Source organism: Channa argus, chromosome 19 (genome assembly GCF_033026475.1).
Source record: "Channa argus isolate prfri chromosome 19, Channa argus male v1.0, whole genome shotgun sequence".
Classification (NCBI taxonomy): Eukaryota; Metazoa; Chordata; class Actinopteri; order Anabantiformes; family Channidae; genus Channa; species Channa argus.
In genome coordinates, this window is record NC_090215.1 from 20173558 (window position 1) to 20197758 (window position 24201).

Here is a 24201-nt window from a genome sequence, read left to right on the forward strand (position 1 = left end):
AAGAAACGAGTTGATTTTCCATCACACTGGTTTAATAACACGCCTGTACTAAGTGCTGATCTCAGGCTTGATTTCCCCATGAAACAGACTTTAATTCAGCATCATGGTGGGTGTTGAAGAGGAGGAAGAGAAAGACGGAGGAAGCAGAGGATGTGGGTAAGAACATGTAGCTGGGGACGAAGGAGAGAACGAGGATTAGAAACGACCTTTGGCTCGTGACCTTTGGCTCGTGAAGGAAGATGAGTAGGAGGCAGAGTAAGGAAGTGATGGACAAATGAGGAAAAATGAGGAGAAGAAGCCGAAACCTCTCTGCTCTAAAAAACAAACCTAAAGTGGCAGAGTTTGGTTCAAAGTCTCCTGACTGTGTACAACGTTAACCTCAGAGCAACTGGGCTCAGAATGCTTCATGGTTATTAGGGTGAGTAACACGAGCAAGTATCCAAGTGATGCTGTTGACAGTTCAACACTTGAGATACTTCCTAAGGCGTCAGTGCACTGCTTTATACGTCCTTTGGTGTCTCACGTTGCTGTAGCTGCTGGACACTACAGGAACGTCTACACAAATACTGCATCAGTGTTTGGGAAAACACCTCAGGGTCACGTGACTTTACAAGATAAGTTACATAAAAACTAAGCGCTACATTTACGACATCATTGCTTTAGGCGTCAAATATTGACGCGTCAAGAGTTTCCATTGTACAACACTGACAGCTCAGAGTGTTGAACAAGAGCACGGAGCTGGGCCTGGACTCGGAAACGAGAACGTGTTCTCATAGTGCATCAGCAACCATCTACAAACGTTATAGCAACCACCTGAAAAACGAAATTTACCAAGTGACAAAAACTTAGCCACCATGTTCCAGCACCCTCAGAGCCACACAAACCCTCTTATATCTAACAGCAACCACTGGGAAACATGACCCCAACTGAAGCTTCAACAAGTCTAATGGCCACATCACAGTCAACTGGCAGAATCTGGTCTGAATCAGCACCTACATTTTTTTGAAACTTGGACCTCTGCTCAAGAAAAGATCAGTGACCCACATTACCTGAGGTGTCTTCCCCTCAGCGACAGTCTTTCGGGCATTAGGAGACACGTGTGGCCACTTTGACCACCTTCTAACATTCAGCGGACGATAAAACCCACCACCTTAGCAACCACCCAGCAACCACCAGGAGGAATTCAGCATCTCCATCCTCCAGCAGCTCGTTAGCAAACACCCAGAGCACAACATTTGGAGCTTGTAGCTAAGCTTGACTTCAAGTAGCTATGAAATAATCCACCACAACAGCTGGTAACATCTGGTGAAAGTAGTGGAACATTAGAAGAAAGGAAGTGAAAAGAATCGGAACCAGTGAGACGCAGTAAAACCTTTGGTGTTTTGCTGAGTGTGCGCGTCCTTCGTAAAGCAGCCAGAGAAGCAGCTCTGTGTGCTTTTCAATGGCAGATGTGTTTGTGTGGGCAGCTGCTGATTTACATTTGCAGCACATTCTCTCGTGTTGTTATTGTCGATGTGTGAAGTCGGTTGTTTTTTTGCTTCTTGCTGGTTTCGTATTCTATTAAACATCATTAAAAGTGGAAAAGTCAGTTTTATTACTGTGAACTATCTGAATTTTGCTGCTAATTTAGAGAAAAACTGACAGTAGACGTTTCTTTTTGTTTTTCCCAGAGTGAACAGACATAAACACTTCACAGCTTCTGCTGAGGGATGGAAACAGTGAGACGAGCTGCTGACGGTCGCCTGAGTTTCCTATAATGACAAACCCGGTTTTACTGCATTGAACAAATGTACTTTTGCATTTTGACCTCCTCTTCTGTCTGAAGAGCACAAACCATCTGCTCATTTATTTTTGAAGGGAAAGAGCAGCTGCAGTAAAAGCAGTAGTGCAGCACTACTAGATGCATTTAGAGGAGAATCGGAATCACAATTTACTTCATCTGCAGTAGAATGTACACAGACGTAAAAACTGCATGTAAGTTGAGGAGGCACATAGAGAAGTAACAGGTTGCATCTGCTCCACTTTGCTTTACATGGCAGAGGAAGACGAACAGGTGAAGCAGTCATCCATCATCCATTGTGGTCGTACTGTCAGTACTGCAGTAGTACTGTGTCTAAGTTTTTGTCACTTGGTAAATTTCGTTTTTCAGGTGGTTGCTATAACGTTTGTAGATGGTTGCTGATGCACTATGAGAACACGTTCTCGTTTCCGAGTCCAGGCCCAGCTCCTGGCTCTTGTTCAACACTCTGAGCTGTCAGTGTTGTACAATGGAAACTCTGACACTTATATTAACAACTGACACTAATATTTGACGCCTAAAGCAATGATGCTGTAAATGTTGCGTTTAGTTTTTATGTAACTTATCTCACTCAGTGTGAAGCCTGAAAGTAACGAAAGTGCAAACACAAGTCTGCGTTTTTGGAGAATGTAATCTGTGAATGGAAACGTTGAAACAATCCACATTTCTTAACTGAATGCTACAAGATACAAGGCTGCTGTTGTACTGCACGTGGACAGCATGTGTCCACGAACGAAGTGGGAGCTGGTCCTTAATGTCTCCGTCCAAGAGCAAATGCAAAGCATCAGTTGGTGTTAAGCCCACAATTAGTTTGAAAGTGTGTTAGAAAGTGATGCCTGGTCAAAATGTCATCACCCCCAAGGTGACAACTCAACAACACACACACACACACACACACACTCTGTTTCTGTTTTCCTACTTAACAGAGGATGTAAGGGAAACGGGGAGGACTCCCCTCTCTCTGCTGCTGCCGTTTCCACGGCGACAGATGAGGGATTCCTGAGGTGTTTTGTTTTGCTTCCATGGATAAAATCTCTTCATCACAACCTGACAGCGTGTGTGTGTGTGTGTGAGCTGAAGGAGGCATGCTAACAGCCTGATACTGACTTCTAAAAATACCTGCCCTCCATACACACACACACACACACACAGTGGCTGATTTAGCTTCTGAGACATTGGTTTGGCATTTCCAATATGCTGCCTAACTCAAATCCATTACACCCAGTCTGTGTGTGTGTGTGTGTGTGTGTGTGTTTGTGTGTTCCTATTATAGTGCAGAGCGGAAATATGAAGAGGTGGGAATATGCAGATCAATTCTGAGTGTTAAACATCCTGCTGAGGAGAGAGAAGGAAGGAAAAAGTGATAACCCAGTTCAATTACCATGGCAACCACTCCTCATCCTCCATCCTTACGCTGCTGTGATATGTGGGACTGTCATTCCCAGAATTCCCAGTTGCTGCATTCCTGGGAGAGAGAGAGGAAAGTGGGCTGAGCTCCCTGCAGCAGCAGACGTCCCCTGTAATTACAGAGAACACGATGAGGCTTTTTAATGAAGCTCCGTTTGTGATTGGTGAGTAAAGGTGCAGCTTCCGTGTCATTTCAGCAGTGAAGCTGCTTATGAACTGATCCCACCTCTGACCGGAATGACCGCTCAGTCTTGTCTGGTTGTATTTTGATGTCTCTGGGCATCAGTCTGCGCTTTTCCCACATGAGAATCATGAATCAAGTTCCTGGGGGAGAATTCGTTTATTCCAGAATTAGTCTTGTTCTGGCTTTTAACTGATCAGTAAATTATGGTCAAACTATCAGCAACACTATGACTTAATAAACGTTGTCCAATCCGAAAATGGCCGACCGGTGTTGTGCTGCTTGCTCCACAGTGGACGGGATGGAAAAGAGGATCCTTGTTGAGGATGAGATAAGTTAAACCAGCACCGTTACAGAAACTCTGCAAGTAAAACTAATCATTTCATATTAAACAACACTGTCTCTGCAGCAACACGAACAACTCAACATATTATTTGTCATGTTGTAATCAGCCATCTCACTCTTGGATTCTCACGCTCCATGTGTTGCTTTGTTAACTTGCCGCAATTTCCGCTTAGCAGCATGTGCTGACTGTAAATGTAAAGCAGTTCGGGTTTTGGAGACCACCACTCGTTTGTGAAAGCGGTGTGGGAGGTTCCAGACCTTAGCTCACTGCTCTAATAGACCTTTTTAACACAGTCTTGGTCCTGGTTCTGGACTGGACTTAGACCCAGTTTGGAGCTGATGTGCAAACCTTTTAACACATGCTTTGGTTTTCCACGAGTTACAGAGCCACGTCACTACAGTTACCAACTGCAACAATGTGCTTTTCCAGCCCAACACCAACACATTTGTGCTGCTCTTATAGATTTTATTTCATTTACAGTAGATAAATAAAATCATCACCAAACACATGTTGACTCTTATTAACACTGAATGCAAAATGTTAATGTTAGCCTTTGTTATTCTTAGCTTTCATTGAGCTACTGAGCATCACACATGCTACATCCATCACATTACAGTCAAACAAACCTAATCAATGATGCACTGATTTTAATCTTTACACCAAAGTTGGTCACATTAATCCAAATATCTGACATAAGCACTTTTAGGTTATAGATGAAAAAAAAAAAAACAACTAAATGCAAAGACCTGTTCCAGAATTAGGCCCTGGCCCAGAACCAGATTTGGTATAAGCCCTTAAATTCTGGCTGCAGCTGGGAGCAGCTGTTTCTGGAGAAAACCCAGGTAACAAAGAGCTGTTGAACACAGAGGAGCAGTTAGCAGCTAAAGAGGGAGATGTTACCTTCAGGAGGACGTGGAAACAAGAGAGAACACTGGACTTAAACACACACGGTGATCAGGCTAAAGTGGAGGAAAAAAAATCAGTTTAAACTCAATTCTGTTGAAATCATGTGGAATTTTGTCTTATTCATTAGTATTTAATACAACATCTTATGCTGAAAGAAAAAACCTCAGAGTCCATTTGCTTCTAATTCTTCATTTCAGACACACTGAGCTGGTGATCTTATTGTCTTCTATAGAGGCGACAAGGGAGAGGGGGTGTTAGGGTGACAGATGGGTGTAGTCGCTCGCCCTCCAACTCTCACACACACACACACACACACACACACAAAGCAGACGCTGGAGACATGGTGTGAGTGTGTGGATGCATGCATTTAGTGGATTTGCAAAGATCAAGTGAAAACCTTACAACACACACACACACTCACACACACACACACACACAGTGGGGGCATTGAGTTTGCTTCATATTCATCGTGACTGAAACTGTCGACAATTCATTCCACTGCAAACAACATGAGAGGGAGACGAGAGATAAGATGCAAAAATTGGTCTGAATGAAAAATAGAAAATATACGATGATAAAAGACAAACATAAAAGTAAGAAAAAATGAGTGAAGACACAGTTTCTGTCAGAATATGAAGCTACTTTTCATCCTTGTTTCAATTTCAGGGTCAGTTATTGGCTTTATTTTGAATCCCTGACTGGATTTATTTTTATTCCCTTGTCTTTTCACTGCAATAGAATTTGTTTGCGCAAATGAAAATAAAGCTCAATGCTGTTGTTGAAACCTCCCTAAACTGACGGTTTACTAAAAAATATACGAGGCTGATTAAAATTTGGAGAGTAGCATATGTTCCAGGCTAAGATCCACATATGGAGATTTCACTTAAAGCAGATTGTTTCTGTCATCTCTCACAAACTTTGGTGCTTCTGTAACTGCTGCACCACGAATGAAGGGGATTCATCAAAGGTTCAACACGTCCTGTGCTGAAAGATCACGATCTGCAGCTTTTGGGTGAAGAAACCTGGACTTCAGAGCTTCAAACCTGGGCGAAAAAGATGTGACACTGATGCGAACCACTGCCTCATGTGCAGCGTGTTTGCAGATGATGCTGCAGCAGTAAACAGTTGAATCATTTACAAATGACACTTCACAGCTGCATCTGCAGAAGGAAACAAATGTGTCAGGAAGGTTTAGGCTTAAAATCAGAAAGACAAATCACGAAAGATTTCTGCGTGAGAGAGACATAAAGATAAAGCAGCCGAGTGTGTGTGTGTGTGTGTGTGTGTGTGTGTGTGAGTGTGAGTGTGTGTGTGTGTGTGTGTGAGTGTGTGTGTGTTGATGTTTGGCCTTCCAGCACAGCAACAGGAAGTTGGATTGATGACCTCTTCCTTTCTTTCCTTGGGCAGCTCTGCTCATCTGGCTATTTGAAGCTGTCTGCTCCTGATGGGCTGGAAGTGTGAAGACGCGTACATGGACGTCTTCATCACAAAACGAGACAACAACTCTGCACATTAACAAGAAGAAGGTGAAGAAGAGTTCCTTCAGAAACTCCAGTTCTAACGAAGACACAGGTCAAGTTATGGACAGTTTAATGTAAATCAGTGGGGTCTCAATGCAGAGACAGAGTTTAACCACACTGTGTTTCTCTGATATTTCAAACATATGATCATTTGTGTGCACAAGTTAGATCTTTGTAAAATAAACTTTCAGTTTGGATGTGGATGATCTAGATTCAGGAGTTTTGCTCCCTGTGAGGACGAGCTGAAAGTCTGCAGCTGTGGCCCAGCAGGAGATATGTGGTTTTGTTTTATTACGGAGCGAGTGCAGCTGCTACGCTGTGCAGCTCTGAATATTGTTTGAAGGTTTGATTGTGCTCCTCACATACTGTATGTATGTGCATGTGTGGTCCCGTCATTAGCATGTAAATATGGAGGCCAAGTGTATCAGCAATGAAGGAGCGTGTGGCATGCAGCGGCTTAAAGGACTCATACACATGCAGACTCACTTCCTTCTTCCTGCCGACGTGTTTGACTTATGTAACCGTATTCAGAGAACTGCTCGACCAAACAGTCTGAAATTCCTCCATGAATCAAGGCACAAAGAACAAATCCAAACATGCACAGGGGGAAGTCAGCGGACTAGAAACACGAGGGCATGAAGATGAAGAATCTGTTTGCAGGGGCCATGGCTGAGACCTGAATTCATCCAGCAAATCAAACAAGCTGCTTCTGTCCTGCAGCTTATCGAAGCCCAGACTCTATCAGCTACGTGTTGTCAATATTCAGTATGTTTGGGAAAATGTTTATTCTGAAATGATTAGGACCTAAAGATGAAAAGCACTGAACAATGTGTGAGGGATTAATTAGAGGTAAGAGGATGATTACAGATATCAGTGAATCTCTAAATCTAACTAAACCATCAGCAAAAATCATTTCATCTCATTAATCAAAACAAAGAATCTCAGTGATTCGTCTGAAACCTCTTTGTACGGCCAGAAGCATTAAAGTAAAACTGCCGTCTAAAAAGATCCTCATTTCTCCCTCGATTATGGGAAACATAATCTACTTCTTAGAATCATGTATTAATCTCCCTGATGTCCGTAAAAACTAAACATAAATCTCACTTAATTTCTCTTTGAAATACCCTTAAGTAGTTTATTGAAACTACTTGATCCATAAAAAAACATCTAATTTGCTCAAAAAATCCCCAACTATCCTTAAAACGCCCAAATCTCCTTTTAATCTACACAAATAATAAACATTATCACAGCAGAAACAATCTTTGAATCTCAGTAAACTACTTATAAAATAACATTGGTTCTCACTGAATTGTCAGAAACACTTAAAATTAAATTAGTTTAAAGTTATTATAAGATTCCTATAAGGTTTGAAAGAAAACTGCTGAGTCTGCTTAAAATGGGACAAATACAGCTTCTCCTCAAAGTGAGCACAAGCACCAGTACTTACATTTGACTACTCGCCGATACAGAGTACGGATACAAGTACTAAGGTGTTTTGCTTCTAAACTGAGTTGCTGGACATCAAATCCTCATCAATATATTGCGTTTGAGCAAGAACAACAGAAAAAGAAGAAGGACAAGCACAGATGTAGTGCGAGATGCTGGATGGAGAAGTGTGGACAACATGGACTGTAGAGTCTGCACAGGAAGATGAATAACTTCAGGCAACATTAGCAGTTGCAAATATAAGCGCTGTTGGTGGCGATGTCAGTTCCAAATATTAAACCTTTTGAAAACATTTTGGAGGAACAGATTTTAAGCTTGGATTCACTTTTGTCCACATCATGACCTTAAAACAGCTGTAAACCACAGACATTAGTCCAGGTCCGCCTACCTGCAGAGGCCAACGTGGTATCGGTGCAGTGGTCGAGTTTTACAAAACTGGCATCGTCATCCGGACAATTCTAACCTGAAACGTCCTTATGCCTCCGATCTGCCTGTTCCCAAACCTCCCAACAGCTTTTGCAACAGCCTCAAATCCCTCTTAACATACTTAAATCTCCTTAGAAAGTTCTCAAATCTTTCTTACACATTTCTAAATCTTTGAGAAACAACCCTGAATCTCCTTGAAGCGTCAGACTCCCTGAAATGACTGAGTGATTTCCATCATGGTCTTGGGCCCATCTCTCAGTAAACAGAGGATGAATGTGGACACGGTGTCAGTCACTCAGTGAATAACGTCTGTTTCTAGCAGAGGTCACATTGTGTGAGATCCAATCAATTCTGAGCAGACACTCTGGAGGGTAAACCTCACCGGACCTCCACCTGAGAGACGCAGGAAATGTGTGTGACAGATGAAACAGAGTGTGTGTGTGTGTGTGTGTGTCAGTGTGAAGGTGTTTTTAAAGTAATCTACAGCTTTGTCTCAGTGTGATGTCTGAAGGACAGAAAAGTCAGTCTGCTCCAAATAAAAACATTTAAAAAGCTTCATATTAACATATGACACTTAATCAACTTTTGTGAAAGTTGTACTAGAATACTATAAGTATTTTTTACCAGAGTTACTGCAAACCCTGTTTAAGTAGGACAGTAGACACTCACACACTAAACCAAGACATTCTTAAAGGTCGAGGGTCAGATGCCAATGAAATGGCATCTTTGATTGTTTTGACAAATTTCCTTCATAAAAACAAGGCAGAGAGCTCGTTCTTCTCAAAAGATCATCAGCAACTCAACATTTTAGGAACATTTACAGTAAACTGTATGAAGTTGTAGATGATTTTTAAACCCACGTCACATCGTTTACAATGTTTCTCATGTCTGTAGTGTTCAGAGTCCAGAGAGTCTAATGAGAATTCAAAGATGTCTGACATGGGTTCAAGGACATTTGAGGATTCATTTGTGTGTTTGAGGTAGATTCAAAGATGTTTAAGGACAATTCAACAGGACGTTTGACAAACATTTCTTAACTTTTGAGGTTGTTTTATGACCTTTTAAGTAGATTCAAGGGTGTTTGGGACACATTCAAAGTAGCTTGAAGGAGACTTAAACATGTCTGTGGAAGATTAAAGGATGGTTAAAGCAAATGTTCCAAGTACATTCAAAGACATCTGGGACTTCTTCAAGGCCATTAGGAAGGTTCATAGGTGCAGGGGGGGAGGTCCCAAGATGTTAAAGACAGATTCAAAGGTGTATGAAGTCGATTTATAGAGATTTAAAGAAACTTCATTTTAAGCAGTTTAAAGGCCGTTTAAAGTTGATTCATGGCTGTTCAAGGCAGATTTAAGGATGTGTAAAGCAAATTTACTGATTTAAGAGACAAATAAAACACAACTTCTGTAGGTCAGATTCATGGACATCTGACAGATTCAAAGATGCCAAAAATCAAGGCAGTTCAAGGAAGGTTCAATGTTTTGTTGTGGTAGATCCAAGGACATGTGTTTTATTAGATTTGTATGTATTATGAAGAGGTTCATGGTTGTTTAGGGCAAACTCAAGGGCATTTAAAGCAGGTTTCAAGTTTCAAGTTGAAGATATAGGTTTTCTGATGCTTGAGCACAAGTGTGTTAGAGAGATTCAGGCAGGTTTAAGCAAAATCAAAGCTTATAGCAGGAAGATTCAGGAACACGTGTCGAGCTGTTAAAGTGCACTTAAGGTTTTTTTAAGGGAGGTTTGAAGATGGTGCCGATCAGTTCAAGAACGTTTCAAGGAGGTTTAAAGATATTTGAGATATTTATGAAGGTTTCAGGTAGTTTTTTGAGTGTTTTTCATTGTGTCCTTGTGATTTTAAGCATCGTAAAAAACGTTGCAACGTGCATCACAGTTTTTCATCACAGCTGTTGCGAAATCAATCGGAAAAACGTCCACAAGATCCTGCAGGGACGAGCTGATTAAATATTCATATGTGTATTTGCTGTGTCCAAACTTTAAGCGTGGCCTGAAACTGTCAGAGCTCGGCTTTAACTCGACCAGAGTGACGAGCAGAGACATGGAAGGCAGACAGCCTCTCTCTGCATGATTGGCAGAGTGGCATTTCTGTGTGTGTGTGTGTGTGTGTGTGTGTGAAGTTCCACCACGCCAGTCTATGATCGTAGCAGCCTAAGCCAGCATATCGTTTCAGCACAGCCACAAAGCATTGTGTGGTTATTATGCTGGGTGTGTGTAGGAGTGTATTTTCTAATGAGCTGCATTTAAATGAGTGCATGTGTGGGTGCGTTTGTGTAAAAACACACTGCACCAAAGCTCCCAGAATTCATTGCATGGCTGAGTGGAGTGACAGGCAAAGCCATTTAATGCCTCAACACTGGCAGAGAATCACTGACAGAGTGGCATTTGGATGCCTCTGTGTGTGTGTGTGTGTGTTTGTGTGCAGGAGTGTGTGGGATGTGAGGAGGGAGACGAGGCCTCATTCGGATTTTTATTTATGAAAATATTTCCATTGATCAGGTTTCAATAAATAAAAACACTGCATTACCAAAGAAAATGAATCAAATATTCAGAAGAACACTAAAGGACGAGTCGTGTGAAGCGACAGGTGTGTGGGAGAAAAGGCGACAATCCAAAACAAACAAAATCAAGTCCTGCAGTGTAAATCACTGTTTCACACAGCAAAAGACAACAAGTGGTATTAATGAGCATCCAACCGTCCTGTAATTAGGAGGCGAAGCAAGCAGCCGAGCCACCAGTCGTACGAGCAGGGAAGGAAGGGGAGCAGGGGAACGTCCCTCATCATCTTCCGTTTGCTCAGCCGCAACTTTAGAAGAACCACAAATTAATACTTATATCTCACGCAGCTCTGGTAAATGTCCCCCCTTCAGTCCAGCAGCATTCCCCGATGGAGGACAGTGTAAAACTGATCAGTCAGGGTTTGGACATCACGGCAAAGACTTCAAGGTGTTGCCTCGGTCTGTTTGATGTGCTGAGAGTCGGGACCCGCGGAGCCACCGCCTCACAACTGACAGGATGCAAAGTGTCGGCCGCTGACGTCTCAGTGCGTGTAACCAGAGGATGCTTTTAGAGGACTGTGGAGTCCTCAGTGGACTCAGAACTGTTTAGGTTTAAGTCACAGCAGTGACCGGAGTCAGTTCTGTTTCCAGGGACTTCAGTCAAATCCTGTTGTGGATGTAGATAATAAAACACAGGGAGAAAAATGTGAGCAAACAGTTTTAATGTTTTTAGCTGAGGACAGATACCTTTCAAAATAAAGCTCCAGTTCAACACATTTTCCTTTCAAATGAATGAAGCAAAGTTTCTTAAAAAACCCACACACCCCCATTAGTTTCTATGACAGTTTGTACATGTGCGTCCTGATTTTATGAGCACGACAAACAGTCTTTTTTCATGCTCAGTTAATAGCTGATGGCTGAGTGACTGAGTTTCCTGTCTGTCCTCTTCAGGCTGAGTAACATCTACAGATTAGCTCAGTCATCAGTTTTCAGTCTCACTAGCAAACGTCCAGGTTCAGGCCTCCCTGACAGTCAGTGGGTTAGTAATTAGTGAATTACAAATTACAATCACAAGTGTCAACAGTAATCGCTACGAAACACATGGACTTTAATGGGACCTGCTGTCTAAACCTGATGTCTGTCCACTCAACGCTGTATTTACACTATTCATCTGCCAGAACAATGATCAGCACCAGAGGAGCTGCTGTCAGAAAATCTACATCCATCTCAGAGACGACGCGTTGATGAGGCCTGAGACGTCAGCAGCCGTCGACAGAGCGTGACCAGAGACTGAGCACACACAGGATGTTTCTGGAAATTAAAGATGACAAGCTTCAAATTTGGACTTTTCAGTCTGGAGAGGAGAGAAGATGACGTCGTGGTGGAAATGTGTGTGAGAGCTGCCGGCAGCGGCATCAAAAGAGCCAATATCTGTATTAAAGTTAACACGTTTCCCCCTGCGGCGAAAGATCACAGCTACGAGGACGTGACGAAGCTGCTTAACATCCTGTGCATATATATCACTGTGTGTGTGTGTGTGTGTGTGTGTGTGTGTGTGTGCGTGCGGCTCAGAATCTGCCCTGCACGCCCAGCTCGGTCTCGGCGGCACATTCGATTTGCTGATGCATGAGTCGGACCTCCTGCTGGGTCAGTGTTCGCTCCATGTGGCGGTAGGTGAGGCGGTAACACTGACTGTGTCTACCGGTCCTGAGACAGAGAGAGACACAGAGAGAATGCAGTGAGAACTCAAACACTTTGAACATCAGTACTGCACACATGCAGGTCTGAGCCACAGCTGGTCTCTCTGCCCGGTGGGTGTCAGCCACTGAGAAAAACCCTTTGAGACTTTGGCTGCATTGGACAGTAGCGATGAAAACAGGCTGAAAACAAGGAACAACTGATCCTATCTGCTACGAGGAGACATTCTGAGCAGTGGATCATGGCGTCCAATCATCACGAAAGTATGAACATCAAACGTTTGTGTGTTGTGCATCACTCAGTGAAACATTTTTACCATTTTATACAGAATCTGTTCCTGGTACAGTGGTTATGGGAGAAAAGACTTTGGGGTCAGTGCGTGTGTCACGTGACCAAACACTGCAGCTCTTCAGTTTTAGCTTGTGAAAAAAAAGGCAGCTCCCCATCTTTTTAATACCCAATGTCCTCGGCCTGTCCCTCACAGAGACGTCCAGGACCATAAAACACAGAGCTACAGTAACTAAACACAACACAATACTCTGCCTCTCTATCAGCAGCCTGTTAATAATTAAACATTAGTACATTTGGTAGAAATGTCAGCGAGAGAATTTAAACCTTAGAGAGAAAAAGACACAACAGTTACACAGCACATTTATGTGCACACACACACACACAGAAAATTCCATGTGATACACTGCATTGTTGTTTAATAATTGATGTCACCATTATCCAGCCCACAGAGCTGGGGGGTGAGGGTGACACCTGTAAAGTGTCTCTGTCACACACACACACACACACACACCAAAGACTGACTGGAGGATGGTTCATCTGTATTTTTACAGTAAATCAAAAATTCGAATTGTAAATCATGGAAAACAGTCCTGGGTTGAACCTGACATTTTGCAGAAGTCGACTCTTTAGGTCAAACAGAATTAGATGGTAAGTTCCATAAATGTCGAGTCACTAATACACATATATTAAACATCTCAGTAAATTGGTCCCAGACAATGTTCTTCTGTGAGGTAAAGATGTTAATGGTTGTTTCGAGTGTCAGAGCACTTTGTTAAGGCCCTGACAACACAGGCACAGCAAAAAGCCACAACACAACCAAATAGTGCAAAGAGCACAGACGACAACAGTGACGTCGCCAAGAGCAACTAAAAAGCTCCTGTCGACCCGTCACCTGTGTGGATATACATTTAGTCCCATACGTTACCAGGATAATAAGTAGCAAAGCGCTAACACCAGCTTCACTGAGGGAGACTCAGTTCCAGTGAATGTGTGCGTCAGAAACTATGGCAACAAGTTTGGACAAGTTGTTTGTGTCACTTTTTAGTGTCCCCCCAGAACCATTGAAGACAATGTCACAGCAATGTTTCCAGGGGCCACTAAAAACGGACGGACATGTAGATTTGTAAATGTTTTTTCAGTGGCTCCCAGAGACATTTCTGGCTTTTTGCAGTGTGTGTCGTCAAATTGATGAAGATGTTTTTTTTATTAGCTTGTGTTCTGAGCTCTCAGGGCCACCGGACATTTGGCTTAGTAGTGAAAAACCTAAAGCTAAGAACAATTAAAGGAACTGAAACGAAACCACAATCTTTGTCCAACCTTATTCAAACTGCTCTTGTCTTGTCTATCGTGTGAGGATCCTGTGCCGTGTGCACCCGACCTGCTGTTCCCCATAAACCTGACTGTGTTTGCAGCCTGGTTTCAGAGACCCGTGGCTTTCAGGAGCCAACCACATCAGTTTTTCTTAGTCCAAAAAATGCAAAGGCTGAATTAATCCGGTGTTAAAAGTTGGGAAAGAGTTCGACCCGGAGCTCATTGACAGCTGTGTGCTGTGATCAGGTAATATAATTAACTCTGTGATGAATAACTCTGGGATTTTACACTAGAAACAAACTCATCAGCACACAGCGACAGAGGGACGGAGTTCTCCTGCTTTTTAAATTAAACAACTTTAATTTGTGCTTTTCTAAAGGGAAACAACAGAAAGACGATGGAAATGTGTGTGTGTGTGTGTGTGTGTGTGTCTGAGAGCAATGAAAATAGAGAGTAGGGGATTTTCATCTCAAGCAATTAAAGCTCTATGAATAACTCGCTGCAGCAATTAAAACCAAACCGACACTGATGGGGTTGACAACTTATTTTCTGTTATGTTCGAACACAAATCTAACTTTACCAACACTGTGTGTGTGTGTGTGTGTGTGTGTGTGTAGAGGAGAAGCCCTCAGAGGGAGTTTTGTTATAACTGGGAGATAATTGGGTTTTAATCACAGATCTACTCATTTGACTGGTTCTCAGCCAGTTCACAACGAGCACAATTTCACATTCACGCACTTTATTTGGTTGAACACAGCAAAGCGATGAAGTGTGTGCACAGGAAAGTATTGGGCTCTATATTAAACGGGCTGCAAACGTCATCGCACGAAAACCAACCAGCAGACAGATGAAGCTGATTTAGAGTAAAAAATTCATGTCTGTGATTCGCTGCCTTTGGTTTTGCGTCATGCAGGTGTGATGCAGGTGTCTCCACCATGATGCCAACTCAAACCAAGAAGGTAAACAACAGCAAAAGACACGTGTTGTGTGTTTAGGGTGGTGGAGTGTTTAGCACTGCTGCATCACAGCTCAAATCCAACACTTGCAGTCTTTGTGTGTGGACTTTGCATGTTCTCGGTTTCCTCCCACAGGAACATGCATGTTAGGTTAAGTGGTGACTGGTGACTCTGATACCATAATATCTGTACAAATTAAAACCAAAGGGTTCAGCTGACACGACCAAATGCACGACATATATGATTGCGATCTATGTGTGAGTCCACTATTCCCTGCAACATATGTCTGCATTGAAACATTCTCCTTTATCTGAATTGATGGTTTCTCTTTCAAATTTGCCTGCAAGACGCATTCAATGTAATAAATCTGTATCAATAGAACTCAGGCAAAAAATAGATCTACATACTGTAGAGTTTGATCATAAACATACTTTTAACATCATCATCATCATCATCAACTGTCAGTTATTGTATTACAGCAGGCTCCAGTCTGGAATAAAGCTATGATTTCTGTTGCTCCTTCAGTCTCACTCACTTTTTGAAATCTAAACGCCTCCGTTTTACAAATCCGACATCAAGCTGCTCTCAAACGTGCAGCGTGGACTAAAGTTAGGAGCTGTCATTTAATCTCACTCCAACATATTCCTATACTTATTGGTGCTGAGTCTGCAAACTTATGTGTCATATTTCATCATTCTTCAACTCTGACTCCAGATTTTATTTCCCAAATTTCTTGAACACTTAAAATGCAGTGAACATAAAACCAACACATGATTTGATCAAACCAGGCTTTTTAGAAATGACCTGAGAGAACAGATATCTGTAAGTAGGGACCTGCTCAACATGAACAAACCTTAATAAAGCAACAGTCCTTAGACAAAGGCTGTAACGGCTTCGAGCCTTGATCCAATTCTCTGCTATGACCATTGTGTTGGCTCAGTTTCATCATTCAACATGCACCCAAACGTCCCTAAATCAGCGTGGGAACTGTTTTTGTTCGTAGTTCTTGAAGAAGAAGAACAGACTTTTTCACTGCAGTGCGTTAGCGCTGCCACATCGATGGTGTTGCATCAGGAATGTAGCGTGTGCAGAGCTGGACATCTCCTCACACTGTCTCACACTGGACAAAGGTCGAATGTAGCTTCTACAAACAGCCAGTGAAACATGACACTGACCGAGCTGCAGGCTGTTACACGTTATCAGGCACATAGAGTAGCAAGCAGCGGTGCTTTATCGTTCTGCTGCCAGAGTGTTAATAAATGTTGTTCGTTCATTCAAAAATACAGCATTATATGCTGCAGCAGACACTTTTAACGCCTACATCAGTACAAAACACGTCATTTGCTGCAGCATTTGTTTTGTATCTTTCATATTATCAGTAATAAGGAGAGAGACAGGGCAGGAAGCTTCACCAGGGTCAGAGGAGGACAGAAAACATGGCAGACAGCATCAGCAAAAAGACAAAGACAAAACGTGATCGATTTGATGTCAGACTTCAGCAGATGGTGGGATGGAGGAAGAAATGCAGAGATAAAGAGATAGAGAGGAGCTGAGCTTCAAAGAGAGTGTAATGTTTCAGAGGGAGGAAGACGAGCGGCAGTGAAAGTGAAAAAAAGAGAAATGGAGGAAGATAAGTGGACGATGATGGACAAGCTGGAAAGAGGAGTGTTGGGTTTCAATCAGGTGGAGAGAAAATGTCTGGGATGGAGAGAGAGAGGACAAAGAGGGAGGAAGGAGATAAAGAGACATAGGGAGGTGAGGATGCAGGAAACTCTAGCAGCTCGACGCCCCTGAAAGCATCGCGCTACCTTAAGAGGGAAGAACCAAAGATCTGATACCATAAAACCCGAGGAGGAAAGAAGGAGACAAAAGTAGGAAACAAGGAGAGAAAGAAGGGGGAGTGGGAGGAGACACAATCACCATCTCTAAAACATATGACAATGTCCTTCCTTTATTTTGTCTTTTAAAAATACCTGAAGACAGACGCTCGTCCATTTGAAAGACAAAGTGAAACTGTTCTGGCCTCAGTTCTGGATCCTTTAATAACAATCTGATGAGCTGCAGAAAAGCATGTGCACGTACCCACGTCTGAGTCTGACGTGGGTACGTGCACATGCTTTTTACTAACGGCTGCTGTAAGAGACACAGCAGGAAGTTAATCAAGAAACTAACATGATTGTTCCGGGTTCAACTCATTAACTCAAGCGGAACAAAATAGGAAAAATTAATCGCAGATTTGAGGCATTTTACCATTTTAATTTTAATCATCTGACCTTTGAAATCCATTATGAAGCGTAACTTTTACCCAGTATCTCTTTCATTGCTCATGTTCTGCCTCCCTCCTCCCTTTCTTTCTTCATCCATCATCCTCTTCCCCTTGTCTCCAGATTATGTAACAGGATTAAAGTCCATATTTGTCCTGTTTTGTTGGGTTGATTATCCTCTAACTTTTTCTTTCTTTCTCCTGCCATCATCCCATCTACAGGGGCAGAAACGAGCCTAAACAAATTAGTATTCTATTAAGTGGCCGGGATGTGTGTGTGTGTGTGAGAGAGAACCGGAAGCTCCCTCCACTTGTTAATCTCACCACTTAGATCCTTCTTAATTGGGATGGACAGTCAGACGGAGGTGACGGAGGAGGAAAACCAGAGGCAGGAAGGAAGAGGAGCTTTGAACCACAGACAGAGAACACACACACACACACACACAGACACACACACACACACACACACACACACACACACACAATGTAACAAGTACCACTAGATGCACAATATTCATGAGACCGTATAAATAAATGTTATGAATATTAATGATCTCTGCTGCCATCTATGGTCGGGAAAATCCTCTGTGACAAGCTGCCAGACTCGACGCAGTGAAAACGCTTAGATCTACACTGGAAACGCAACAAATGATAACGTCACGTGACAGAATAGAAACTAGAGTAGGATTTTTAAAGGGATATTCCAACTGATGTCAGCAGGCATGGAAACATTTCTAGGCTGATGCTGGATCTGTGGAGAAACCTGTTTGTGGCTATTTCGTTTTCTACTGACATATTGTGGTTATTGGCTCCTCAGACTTGAATGATTCGTCTACATGAAACATAAAAACACATGATTTGTGAGGCTGGGTGCTTCCTGCAGAAGGTGGTGCAAAATCTTGCTCGTAAGCCAACGACGTCTTGTAGCCCCTGGTTTTTCCAAACAACTGCCTCCTTGTTGATGGCACATTGGTGGAAGGAAACCTCCACCTAACTCTTCCTCATCTGCTTCTTTCAAACACACGCTGATGAATAACATTCATAAAGGCCAAAAACACTATAAAGCCAGTGGAAGTGGCTGAAGCCTGGTCCACGGAGTCGGAGAACGACATGAATGAGAATTAGGCTTCAGAAAGTTCAGGTTGTTTCAGACAGTTTTGACTCGCTCACAGAAGAGCTCGTGGTCCTCCACACAACACGTCCTCCATCTGTACCCGTCATTTGTCCATTTCCTCGTCCAACCCACAGAAAGCACCATGAGGCAGGTGTCTGTTAACACTGCAGCCTTTTGGCACAAGGCACCAAAATGGTGGATTCCTTCTTTCACTTAGGAGACAAAATGGTGGCTGGTGTAGCACAGTTGTTTTATACTAGACAGGGACAAACACCGGATTATAAGTGTGTAAACACAGCAGTTTTGTTCAGGGTTCCAGACACTGAAGAAACATGGTTAAGCTAAATCAGCTAAACCTGGTCCCCTGTGGGAAACTGCTCTGCTTTGTTGACCCATCCAACCTCCAACTCCCCAACCTCCTCCTCTAAACCTCTGAAGCTACTGCACATGTCCCCACAGTAATAGGTGTTGGTCCTCTCCCTCTACAAGAAGCATCTAACAGAGCAGCACTGACGTTACCTGACTGTGTCACGAGAATAGAAAACCAGTTTTAAATGGAGTCTAGTGTTTCAGCTAATGAAAACCAAATATTTTTAGAGACGTGTGGTAAAGATGCTCTGTTAATATAAAAAAACGTGGGGTTTCTTCTGCTGGTGACGAAGAAAATAAGTGAGAAAAAAACAAAACTACTCGAGTAATCCACGATGCAGATAAGCAAACAACTGCCTCATCCTAAAGACAGGAACACACAGATCTTCTCTGCCTCAGTTGTTTATTTGGCCTTTTTTTCCTGAGAAGAGGAGGCACGACGGCCTGGTGAGAGCTGCCTGTGATCTATTAATACATCTGCATAAATTAGTCAGAGCCGCTCTGTAGCAGTTAGCCGTCTGTGCCGGAGCTCTGGCTCTAGTCCGCAAAATCCACCAGGATCCTGTCCACAATCTGGTGCTGTCAAAGGGAGACGGTGCCTCATCAGAGAAATCTCGTCTCGTCTCTCCGCCCTCTCCACTGTGAGGTCAGAGGTCACGGTCTGGTTGGAAGTGAGGGTTTGAACGCAGCATGTCTGGCTACAGCGGATTAAGCCATTTTTAAGCCTAAATGTGTGAAGACATGTTGTGGAAAAATAAGATTAGTGGCCACACATGAAGAAGAACGAGTCAGTTTCAGAGACTGACGTGCACATCAGCAGCCTCGTAAGTTTCAGAGCTCAAGCTTATTCTGCTTTTGCACTTAAAAATCATGTAAAGACCACAGCTTAATTAAATTCCTGCTTCTCCTTTAACAGCCTACAGAAAAACACTTCAGTTAAAGGTCCCTGTTACGGTCATGTTTGTACCTCGCAGAGCAGCCCACCACTGAAAACGCTCATCTCTTTTCTAAATGAATGTGTCTGACGTGTTTTTAACCCTTATTGAAGAATAAGAAAAGTCTATGGCTCAGACGAACAAGCTGATCCAGGTTGTTGTTAACAGATTCATTGTTGGTTTTAGGGTTTCACAGTTATCGTCTCTAGTCTCGTGTTTTGGTTTCCTAAACATAATACTGGTCCTTCATCAGCGCTGATTTATGCTGGAGAGAGCTTCCGTTCCCAGTAAAGATGGAGGACACACAAAGTTTCCAAATGCTTCACTACAGCCTCCTCGGTGGATTTCAGCAGCTCTGTATTTTGCAGGGCTAAAAGCTAAAAGCAATTCTTGTCCTTCATTTACTTTATCTGATGAGTAAAACATGAAAAGAGCTGAGATGAGGAGGTGGGTGTGGGGGTGCTGGGGGGGTCGGGGTTGGTGTGAATTATTAAGAGGGCTGTCACTGTAGTAGGGAAGCCCGCCTGTCAGGGGAGGCTGAAGTCTGATCACCGTATCAGTGTTTCACTAACAGAGGAGCCAATCTGAGCTCATTAATTATTCATGAGACTGGGTCCTGATTGGCTCACAGAGGTGATGGCTACAACATTTACTTTGTTTTATTATTTACATTGCTTCTCTGCAGCTCGTCTTTCCTGTATCGTCCCCCTTCCTAATAAATCCTTCTGGTGCCGTCTTTGATCAGTTTATTGTATTTTCTCTGCTCAGTTCCTCCTCTTTGCTTCTAAGCTGCTCCTCCTCTATTTCTTCAGTCCTTTCCACTCCCTCATCTCCCATTTACTTTGTTTGCTTCCCGTTTCTTTCTTTCTCTACTCTTTCCTTTTCATTCATTTCCATCGTTCACAAATTTTCTTTTCCTTCTATTCTTTCAACTTGTGCTTCCTTCCTTTGATCTTTCCATCTTTGCTCTTGCTTCCTCTCTATTTCCTGTTTATTCCATCCTACTTTCCTCTGTTTTCAGTTTCTTCCTCACTTTGACTTTCTTTTTCCATCATCCATACCTTCCTCACCCTGTTCACTTCCTCTCCTCAGAGACAAAGTGAAATGCCGTCTTTACACTGATCAAACAGTCCGTGTGCACTTTTTGTTGGTGGGGAGTGTCTGTGTCCACATACTGTATATATACAGTGTGTGTCGCCTACTGTCCGTCTGTTAGAGCACCAGGAGACATGATGAGTGTTTACTGTGACTCATACACTCACTCTCTGTCCTCCTGATCCATCGACCAGTTTATCAGAAAGAGATGAACAGACGACGTGAATCATAAGGAGCTGCATGTGCTGCTGCTGAACAGAAAGCAGATTACACGCGTCCCAGCGAATCTGTGTGTGTGTTTGGGATGTGACATGACTGTGTCATGGATAAAAGTGGATCAGAGACGCATCTGGAGGAGTTTGTCCTGGAAAATCTCTGGTTGAGCTCTGTCTTCCTTTTAAAGGCTAAAAAAAAACGGAGCTCCCGAATGACTCAAACAGGAGTTTAATCAAGACCAGAGGTTTGTTATGTGATTATCATCAAACTTTAGAAAGTTGGACATGTTCTGAGTGTTGGCTGTCCTGCTAAAGATGCTGATTAAAGTAACACTGCTTATTTAGCTGTTTGTAAGCCACCAATCTTATCATAAAAGTCTTTACTTCCAGCTACTGTCTTTAATTCATGTTACTGAGTAGAATAAAGACGCTTTGATTTAGCAGCAGCTTCAGGCGAACGTTACACTGACATTCACATTAAATCTGAAATACAGCAGTGATAGTTCCGATGTCACTGTGCCATTATTTCTGTATCAGACATGCTGTGCATCAGCAGGTGGCAAACAACACACACAGCAGAAATAACAAGACAAAGGTAAAGAACCTTAAAATATCTGGGAAAGTTTCAGAACAGATAAAGGCACTAAATGAGAAGAGGAAGAGGATGATGGTGGAAACACTGAGATCAATAAATCAATTACAGTATTTGGACAATTTTCATAGACAGATGTCCTGAAAGAGTAAATGTTTGCTTTACTTTAAGCTGAAAATGATTTGCAAGCAAACATTAAAAACATCATAATTTACGATTAGGTCAGTTTGTTTTGAGCAACTAGAGTTGTGGGAATCTGACAGTGTCGTCTATTAGCACATCTTAATTGGTCCAATATACACAAACGCATTTTATATTTAACATACGTTAGCTAAGAAGCTCGGTGTTTGAGATCAAAACAAACAAGCAGAAATAGAAATTACGTTCATTTTGAAAACGGAATCTTTCACAGAGGTGTGTGTGACAGTGTGTGTGTGTGTGTGTGTGTAAGCTTGTCTGTTTTACACACTTATAATCCATGTTTATGATTTATAGGGGAAAAAACATCCACAAAAGGATGAGTTTACTTTTGGCCTTTAGATTATATAAAAACATGAAATGTGGCTCTGATGGAATTTAGCAAAGTTCACTGCCATAAAAATAGGAACATGGCACAAAATATGTCATTGAACTTTTTGCTACTTCCATCCAGACCATCATCACTGGTATCGTCGACCTTTAAAAACTTTGCATACAGATTATGGAGGTGGAAATGCGAAATCAAATATTGCCAGGGGGACACTCATTACCCATGATTCCTGGCTCTCGCTAAGGCAAATCTACTTGACATTAGTGGTGCACAATAGGCTGCTCCGAGCATATGGGCTGCGATTCCTTTCCGTTCTACTAGTGAATAATTCAGATGGCTGTTTAGCTGACGGCCTCGCTGGCATTTCCTCTGTGCTAATTGCTCGTTAAGTGTTCCACTTGACCTTTAACAGGAGGATGAAAATTTGAGGTTTTGTTTTAGTTTGCTGTTTTTCGTTGCCCTCTCAGGGTTAACTCTGTGTTTTCTTTGCCCATCAGGTCGTACGGAAGCAGCCTTCTGCTTCCAACACAGATTCCTGACAAAGAAATGGTCATCAAATGTCATCTGAACATAAACATGAAGTCATGTTAATTAAAATAAGTAGATACATTAATTAGTGTGCAACTGGCTTTGAAAGTCTAAATTCTAAAGAAAAAGTAGAAAAAGAAAAAGGGAAAAAAAAACAAAAACAGAAAAGGTCTGAACTCGTTGAGGGATCCAAAGATTTGTGTCAAGGAAACTCTGTCCTTAACTGTAAATCCAAAGGAATGAAGGAAGTGTAGTTGTAATTAGATTTCTATTAACACAACGACGATACAGTAAAATTAAAATATCAAATATTAAAATATTTTTAATGGTTAAAAGAATCACAGCACTTGGTTAGAGAAAGACTGTTAACAGAAAGAAATAAAACCTAATCTTTTACTTTTCAGCAGAACCACCACTTTTCTCTAACCTAAACTTAACCACACATGGGACTTGGGTCTGTGGTGATGCAATCTTTCCATCCAACCGTAATCATGTGACGGGAGAAAGAATATGGGCAGCTCTTAAAGAATGATGTTGTGTTGGATTGTAGCAAAAGCTAAGCTAAACATTTTTTTGCAGATGACACTGTTTTTAATTCCAAAGATCTCTGCATTTTGTGCATGGTTTGAACTGCTATGAGGTCATGAATACTAGTCCCTCTAAGGCAGCAGCTGTTTTGAGTCAGCCAGCTAAACTGAGCCCAAAGTCTCAAAGATCAATTACTCTGAGGCCTTTATAACAAATATACCGACATGAATTAAGTGACTGCAAAAAAAAAATTACAACAATATGTAATACAACTGTAATACAACTCTTTTCTGCTCAGTGCACTCAATGAACTAATTGCCTTCAAACTATTTAATTCATTAAAATTTCAGCACTTACACAAGTTTTCTGACAGGAAACAGATTCTCTCCTTCACTTCTGAAAAAGTGACTTTCTGCAAACTGGTTTTTATCCAGAGGCAGCAATGAAAATTTAACAACAACACATGCGGCTTTAGGTCACTCGCACACTAACACACAAACACAAAGTGGGGCCTAAAACTCCATAACACAACACGGATTAAACTACAGAGCTGCCTGAATACAGTGAATACAGCAGCTGTCACTTCACATCGTGGTTCTACAAGAGAGTATAAAACTACACACACACACACACACACACACACGATTATAAATATTTAATGGGAAGGTTGCACTCCTATAAAATCAGTGGCAGCTACAGTCGACAGCTTGTTTGTGTTTCTTTTGGTTTCCTTCCTAAGTCTGCAATGACTCAGCGAACAACTCATGACAAGTTTTACCAGAATAAAGGCAACAAAAGTTTCTTGAAGATATGTTTATGTCTTTATGGTCTTACTCTACATGATAAAATGTAAAGGACCATTTAGACACATCACCATGGTTAAGATTTCCTCCGTATCTGTGACACAAAACATGCTGTGTGCACAAAAGTACAGTGGAGAAAGTCCCAAAAGGTTTATAGTCTGGATTCCTCGGAGTAGCCAGTGTTTGCTTTGATGACAACTGCACATATTTAGTATTGCTGGACTAGAACATTCGACTATTCAGATATTCATTCATTTGGGGGTAACTGGGTTTCAATTCTGGTACTTGAATATTCTTTTATTCCCTAATGAAAAACAGTATTTACCATTTCCAAAACACAGATGACCCACGCCCCTTGAACGCACCTTGAGGAGAGTTTTGATTCAATATGCATCGGTGAATGTCAGAAATCGGTCTGTTAGTGTATCAAC

At 42.1% G+C, this 24201-nt stretch overlaps 1 protein-coding gene across 3 annotated transcripts in view; it reads right to left on the bottom strand.

Annotated features, from left to right (window-relative positions):
- Positions 1 to 11248: 11248 nt before the first annotated feature.
- The window catches only part of fars2 (phenylalanyl-tRNA synthetase 2, mitochondrial), a 101911-nt gene continuing 88958 nt past the window's right edge, over positions 11249 to 24201 (bottom strand). For all 3 annotated transcript variants that reach the window (XM_067485432.1, XM_067485434.1, XM_067485433.1), the window contains one exon: positions 11249 to 12250. In XM_067485432.1, the coding sequence (XP_067341533.1) occupies positions 12112 to 12250 (139 nt within the window). In that variant the 3' untranslated portion in view covers positions 11249 to 12111. The remainder of the gene's footprint in view (positions 12251 to 24201) is intronic.